The 7400-nt window shown below is 47.5% G+C and overlaps 1 protein-coding gene across 1 annotated transcript; it reads left to right on the top strand.

Annotated features, from left to right (window-relative positions):
- Positions 1 to 1009: 1009 nt before the first annotated feature.
- LOC125509274 (protein Brevis radix-like 1) lies at positions 1010 to 6820 on the top strand. The gene is made up of 5 exons (XM_048674202.1): positions 1010 to 1464; positions 1685 to 2079; positions 5480 to 5615; positions 5714 to 6144; positions 6391 to 6820. Exons 1-5 carry the CDS (start codon positions 1303 to 1305, stop codon positions 6467 to 6469), a joined length of 1203 nt encoding a protein of 400 aa, XP_048530159.1. The 5' UTR covers positions 1010 to 1302; the 3' UTR covers positions 6470 to 6820.
- The last annotated feature ends 580 nt before the right edge of the window (positions 6821 to 7400 follow it).

The following is a 7400-nucleotide window of genomic DNA, read 5'->3' as shown; positions in this document are numbered from 1 at the left end:
GCGGCGCCCTCGACCGGTGTGTCGCGTCAATGGCAGAGGCAGTGAGAGGTCGCATTCGTTTTGGGCCACTCACCAGCGGCATAAATGGGGGCAGCTGGCGTGGGCGGGAGCGCGTGCAGACGAGGGAGGAGGGGGTTTGGGTGGGCCAGAGTGGTCAGAAGCGGGCGTGGCCGCGTGGGTGCTGTCCAATGGCTGCAAAGTTCCACGTTTGTCTCTAGTTTGCGAGAAAAAATATGTCCAGACTGTCCTGCGAATTAATACAGACCCGTGTTAAATGACTTCCATGGTTCGGATAGTTGAAAGGGGTTTGAACATGAGCGTTGGAGATGCCCTTAAATGACATGTTTTTTTTTAGGGAACATGTCTTTTCTTGACATTATTGGTTTTGAGGTTGCTTGCATGTCTTTTCGAAACGGTCGATTCTTGTAGTTTGCTTATCCGTAGAATCCACGGAGGCGTCTAGAGCGGCACAAGTACCCAAAGCATCGTGGGAACGGTGGCAATCAAACCATGATCCAAAACCAGGCGCCGAAGGTGGGAATGAGCCTATGAATATTTAAGCAAAAGAGATTCAGAAGATCGTTTGAGCTGGAGAGCACGCCTCTCGAGGCGAATCTGAGAGTCAGAATCTTAAGTTAAAATTAACCCCGGGAGTCCATATGAAACCACTGCACATATGAAGGAAAAATTACACTCCTCACGACATTTTGAACGTTTCGCCTCACCCTTTTCACCCACCACCGACCCGAACCTCCGTCGAAACAACACGCTCGCGAACAAACAAAAAAGTTCTACTACTACTATTGCCGCTGATACTACTCACTCTCACTCTCTCTCCCTCTGCTGGCAATGGCAATGGCGAGTACTACTGCTCCTGCCAGTGGCCACACGGCCGCGGCCCCTCGGGGGCCCGCCACCCACCAGGGGCGTGTCAGGGAAGCTTTACATTACATTGATGGGTCCGTCGATCCAGTCGAGCCACAATGCGGCGTGGAGGCGGGCAGCCGCTCCATAAATTAAATCCCACTTGGCTCGTGCCGCAGTGCGGCCGCTGCCATTAAAACCGCGAGATATACTAATCCGGCCATTAATGCCCTTAACTCGAGCTCGAGATCGGAGGCGAGGAGGGGTGTGCGTGCGCGCGCGTGTACTCGGTCCGCCACGTCGTGGCCCGTGTCGCCGTCCGTGCGCTACGCTACGTGCCGCCCCGCCATTTAAGGCCGCGCGCCGCTCCCGGTCTCGCTTTCCGGGTCTGTCGCTGTCCGTCGGTCAGAGGGGGCGTGCGTGCTCGCCGGCGGCGGGATGCTCACGTGCATCGCCTGCTCCAGGCAGCTCGGCGGCGGCGGCGGGGTGCCGCCGCTGCACGAGCCGCCGGAGGACGAGGACGCCGTCGATGCCGGCGCGGGCGTGGGCGGCGCTGCCACGCCTAGCACCCGGCAGGCCATCAAGGCGCTCACGGCCCAGGTGGGCTCTCGGGACTGTGCTTGCATCTCTTGCCACTGGAGTCCTGCTTGAAATGTTGGATTTTTTGTTTCGTTTCTCTTGTTCTGTTCATCCGAAGGATTTTTTAAGTCGTCTGAATCTGTCTGGAAGGTTACGCCTTTTAGGTTTTGGAATCTTGTCTCGAGGTCGTAATCATCAGATCGGGTGGGACTGAATTGACGGGGGATTTTCTTGGGTTCAGATCAAGGACATGGCGCTCAAGGCGTCGGGCGCGTACCGGCACTGCAAGCCCTGCGCCGGCTCCTCCGCGGGGGGCTCGGGGCGGCACCACCCGTACCACCACCGCGGCGGCAGCGGCTTCCGGGGCTCCGACGCCTCCGACCGCTTCCACTACGCCTACCGGCGCGCCGCGGGCGGCGGCTCCAGCGGGGAGGCCACGCCATCCATGAGCGCGCGCACCGACTTCCCCGCCGGCGACGAGGAGGAAGAAGAGGAGGAGGACGGGATGTCATCTGGCGGCGGCGGCGGCAAGGAGGACAACGCCAAGGAGTGGGTGGCGCAGGTGGAGCCCGGCGTCCTCATCACCTTCGTCTCGCTGCCGCAAGGTGGCAACGACCTCAAACGCATCCGATTCAGGTGTGTGCTCTTACGCGATTGCGCCTGCATTATTTGCATTTCTCCAGTGCATTACTCTGATTGTTGGTTGGAAAATACCTTGTTGGCTTAGTTTACATTTTCAGAAAATGTGATCGAGATTTGAGACCCTCCTGCATTCAGAGTAGAAAAATGTTTTTGTTAAATTTGGTAAAAAAAATGCAGAAGGATGAAGCGCAATGTGTTGGAAAACTCTCAACGAATTGAAGTTCCAAGTAGTATCTTTCATCTTTTTTACTGCGCAGTGCTCAGAGTTACTACAATTTTCTTTGAGAAATGCCTAATGTGAATAGTTAAACATTTGAGCCTAAGGCTTTCTTGGTTAACCTCTTGTTTAAGCCTTTTTTTAAATAAGTACTACCACTGTAAACTAATATAAGACGTTTTAGATCACTAAAGATATTAGTTTACAGAGGGATTCTTTTTGGATTATGCACTACAAAAATATGTGCTACACTTTTTCCTCACTGCTATATGTCCTATATATAGATAGTAAATCCCTTGAGATTTTTACACACTGGATGAGCTGTAAACGGGAACAATCTGGCGCATTGACTTTAGAATAGGCCCTCATTTAACCCCTCACGTGCTCCAGCCAGGTCGAAGTCTAGATGTGTCAGAATGCATGTTGTGTGAGGAGCCGGTAGATTTAGAATTGCCCACCCTAGAATCATAGAAGCTCCAGTGCATCAACTTGCTATGAATTTTGAAGTTACCAGTTCTATGTGGGGGCAAGTCCAGCTTGCACATTTGTACTTTAGGCTATGAAAATGATACATCTGCTGTGCTGGCGATGATGCTTCCTCTCCACCAAAGGGGTGGTATTATCATGGGATAGAGACACAAAGAGGCCCACAAGCTACATCCTATCTGGGTATCCAATACAGAGGCTTAATTGAAACTTTGAAAGATGTTGGAACAGAAAAATTCTGCTCCTCTCACTTCTTTGGCCATTCGCTTGGCTGGTGGCCTTCTTATTGATATGTACTAGTTGGGTCCCTCCACACCGGGTTATCAGGAGAGCCATCCAACATGGACTCTTGACTGCAGCACTTTTGCTAATGTGCAATACTACAAAATATTCTAGTATATATCTGCCACCCTATTTTGCCACTCCTATGTGTTCTATAGTTAGTAAATCCTTGGTTCTTTTAAATTTTACAACTGGATGGACTCTAATGAGAACAATCGGGTTAACTCTAAATTCAGAAAATGGTACTAATTGTCAACTCTAAATTTAGCCCCCGATGTGCTCCAGCCAAGTTGAATTCTAGATGTGTCAGCATGCATGTTATAGAGTTGTCAGATTTAGAATCTTGATTCATACATTATAGAGTTTACGGGATCATGTCAGTTGTGCACGGTAGAGGTGTAGCAGCTCCAGTGTATCAGCTGGCTATGAATTTTGAACTTACCAATACTATGACGGGCAAGTCCAGGTTGCACATTTGTACTTTATGCTATCAGAGTCATACATTTGCTGTGCTGGCAATGACACTTCCTCTCCTGGAAGAGGTAGTATTAACAGGGATAGACTTGAAAGGCCCACAAGCTACCTCTCAACTGGGTAGTCAATAAAGAAGTTTCAATGGAAAGATGAGTGTTGGATTAGAAAAGTTCTGATCCTCTCTCTTCTTTGGCCATTTGCTTGGCTTGTGGCCTAAAGAAGCTTCAATGGAAAGATGAGTGTTGGATTAGAGAAGTTCTGATCCTCTCTCTTCTTTGGCCATTTGCTTGGCTTGTGGTCTTACTGATATGTAGTTGGGTCTCTTTGCACTGGCTTATCAGGAGAGCAAACAAACATGGCCCTTGAACTGGAAGCATTTTTGCTCATGTGTAGAGTTTTAGTTCCAACAATATTACACTCATAATCAATCTTACAAACCACTTTTGCAAACTTAGTCTTGGCACTATAAATTTAAAATGTGCATGTGAAATATGCTCATTATAAATTTGTAGTGTTCGGATTGAGTTTATAATAGTCGTTCTAAGATTTGTTTGTGAACATAGTAATATTGTTAAAATAAGGTTCTTGTTGGGAGCTACTTGTGGCCAGCTATGTTGATTGGCCCCCACTAGTATCATTAGGGATAAAATAGTATTTTATGGTTGAAACAGTAGCTGGATCTTAACATGGGTGCAGGTGTTGTTTTGTTTAGTTCACTGGGTCTAGATCTAAGGCAAGTAGGCCAATTCAAAACTTGGTAGTTTGTGAAGTAACATTAGTCTGATTGCCAACGTTGTCACGGGATGCACTAGTTGTCATTCCATTGACGCATGGATCAGTCGATTAATGTGCTTCAGATCTGCCGACGCACCTATTGGCTTAACCACTGCACACTCGTGATTTCTTTCTGAATGGAGCATGGGCAACACAGTAAATTGATAGTAGTGGGCCATCTCCTTCTGTTTGTGTGTCCTGCCCTTTGACCTCTTCGACAATCAGCATGATGTACAATTATCACAGGGATGGAATAGTTTCAGTTCTTCTCACTTTACAGATTGTTTCTAATTTTATATTGAGATTTCATCCATCTAAGGCTTTCCTTTCAAATGGTGTGCCATCTTTCCCCTCTTTTAAATGGTGTGTCATAATACCCGGAAAATTTGGATCTCCATATATTCTGTTCTGGATTTAGATTGCCAGGTGAAGTTGGTTAGCTGTTCACTGTATCAGTTGAACATGGGGTCTAAACTTGTTGGTATGCATGTGATGAAACAGAGCTCTGCATAGATGCAAGTGGAACTAAAAAAACTACATGTCCTGCCACCCTTTCAAAATAAAAGAACTACATGTACTGTCAGGCATCATGATTTATGAGGAAAAAAAAACCTGATGCATAGGAATAGCATCAATTTTGGGCTTATAAGTTGTGAAATGAAAAACTTTCCTTGTCTGGTCTGGAATGTTATAGTTGGGAGGCAAAGACTCCATTCTTCTTCTTTTTTCGTTCCATGCAGGTGGCCTGCAAGCAAACACTCTATTCTGTGATCCTTGATCATGGAGGATATCTCTTAGCTGCCCATGTGCTGACTTAATTCCCATGCATTCATTAACTCTTCACAGCTTTGTATACAGTGATTAAGTAGAGTACTATACAGCTATAGCCAGCGTGTCTTATCGATTCACTACTTATTCTGTAATTATGTACATTAAAGTGACAGTTTGGATCTTCCTTCCATGTGATCTGTACAATGCAAAGTTTTGCACAAGCTACAACACAAAAAATGTAACCATATAAAAAATAAATGGAAAGTGAATTCATAGACAAACAGCAACAGTGGAAACAAAATGCATGCTTGTTAACCTTTCTCTATGAGAAGTTGTTTCCATCTGTATCTCATGCTGCGACTTTTTCCTGCATGGAACGGTGTATGACAGCCGTGAGATGTTCAACAAATGGCAAGCGCAAAGATGGTGGGCTGAAAACTATGACAAAGTTATGGAACTTTACAACGTGCAGAGGTTTAACCATCAAAGTGTTCCTCTCCCTACTACTCCAAAGTCTGAAGATGAGGTGAGACGTGCTGAATTTATCCTTAGCTGTTTCAATCACTAAAATCCTGTCTTGTAGTAGTGCCTTTACACTGTTCCATGGCCTTTCTTTTCCTACAGAGCTCCAAGGAGGACAGCCCGGTAACACCACCACTGGACAAGGAGCGAGTGCCTCGTTCTTTACAGAGACCAACATCGGGGGGCGGAGCGCTGGGTTACTCTTCATCTGATTCTCTTGAGCACCATTCTAACCACTACTGTAACGGTCTCCACCCTCACCATGGGCACCAGTGCTATGATTCAGTGGGGCTGGCATCGACACCGAAGCTGTCAAGTATAAGTGGGGCCAAGACAGAAACGTCATCGATGGATGCGTCGATGAGGACGAGTTCATCTCCAGAAGAGGTTGACAGGTCCGATGAGCTCTCGGTGTCCATCAGCAACGCAAGCGACCAAGAGAGGGAATGGGTTGAGGAAGACCAGCCTGGTGTATATATTACCATCCGGGCTTTGCCTGGTGGCATCAGAGAACTCCGCCGTGTTCGATTCAGGTTTGTCTTGTGTCCTGCCTTTATTTGATTTCTTTGTGAATGAGATTACCCAAGAGCAATTTTCGAGGCGGTCCATAAGTCCCTAAAATTGGAAGAAAAAGAAGTCAGAAATCAGAATAACAACTTAATCCTGACAATGCAAGTTTGGTGAAATGGTGGCAGTGGCCCTGTTCTTACTATCTAGGGTATGAATTATGATCATGGCAACATGCTCAATCATTCCATGTCTCTTGTTCTGCCTTGCAGTCGAGAGAAGTTCAGCGAGATGCACGCGAGGCTATGGTGGGAAGAGAACCGAGCGAGGATACATGAACAGTACCTCTGAGACAGAAGAAGAAGCACAGATGAAAACAATACTGAGAACTTCGCCGTTGACATGAGCCAGCCGTCGATCCATGTTGTACATTTGCAGTTTGAGCTAACATTACCCCCTCTCTGGTGAAGGCGTCTTGAGAAACTGAACTATACTGATCTGCAAGGCTCTGATTATGTGGCCATCCACATGTTCTCATGCATGGTTTTTGGCTTTAGATTGCGCAGGAACTTCGTTTGTGTCGGGTAGCTCGAAAGGGTGCGTACTGTGTCATTGGCCTAGAGATACCATCTGTTCTGAAACTGTGGCTTGCCAAAACCAATTCCCCACCTGGAATGCTGGAATTTTTTGTGGGTTTTCACCTGAACTGCTGTCAGCATGTCAGATTCTTACCAAGGCGTACGCCTCAAGCAGGCCCAAAAATGTTCGTTTTAAGTTTCGTCCATTCGTCTACAATCCAACCGGTTGCTATTTTTCTTTTGAGAAAAATTCACTATAGGTCCCAAAACTTAAGCCGGTTGACACTTTAGTCACTGTACTTCAAAATACCCTAAATACCATCCATATACTTGCTCTAGGGGTTCACTTCGGTCCATATATACGATTTTGTGTACGTATACGCTGATTTGGCGGTGGTCAACTCGAGCCACGCGGCGTTGACTGCCAGGTCCTCTAAGCCGCTTGAATACGCAGGAAAGCAGGGTTTTTATTGCAAAATTGCCAGTGATAAAACAGTTGCTTCCCACCGACACTCCTCCCCGATCCGCTCCCGCCGGAGCACCTCGTCGTCGGTCGCCACGCACACCCCCATCGCACGCGCCGTGCACCTGGCCCACCCGCTCCGTCGCCCTGTCGTCGCCGAGGTCATAGAAGATGGAGCCAAGGCCGACGATGGCGAGCAGCTCGCCGGGGCTCGCGCGGCAGCTGACGTTGCGGAGCACTA

This window comes from Triticum urartu, chromosome 5 (assembly GCF_003073215.2).
Source record: "Triticum urartu cultivar G1812 chromosome 5, Tu2.1, whole genome shotgun sequence".
Taxonomy (NCBI): Eukaryota; Viridiplantae; Streptophyta; class Magnoliopsida; order Poales; family Poaceae; genus Triticum; species Triticum urartu.
The sequence above is the reverse complement of the archived record's forward strand: the minus strand, read 5'-3'. Positions and strand labels throughout refer to the sequence as shown.

Coding starts and splice junctions, on each gene's coding strand:
- LOC125509274 (XM_048674202.1), top strand. CDS start 1,303: ATGCTCACGTGCATCGCCTGCTCCAGGCAGCTCGGCGGCGGCGGCGGG. Junction 5,616..5,713: donor CTCCAAAGTCTGAAGATGAG/GTGAGACGTGCT, acceptor CTTTTCCTACAG/AGCTCCAAGGAGGACAGCCC. Junction 6,145..6,390: donor CTCCGCCGTGTTCGATTCAG/GTTTGTCTTGTG, acceptor TCTGCCTTGCAG/TCGAGAGAAGTTCAGCGAGA.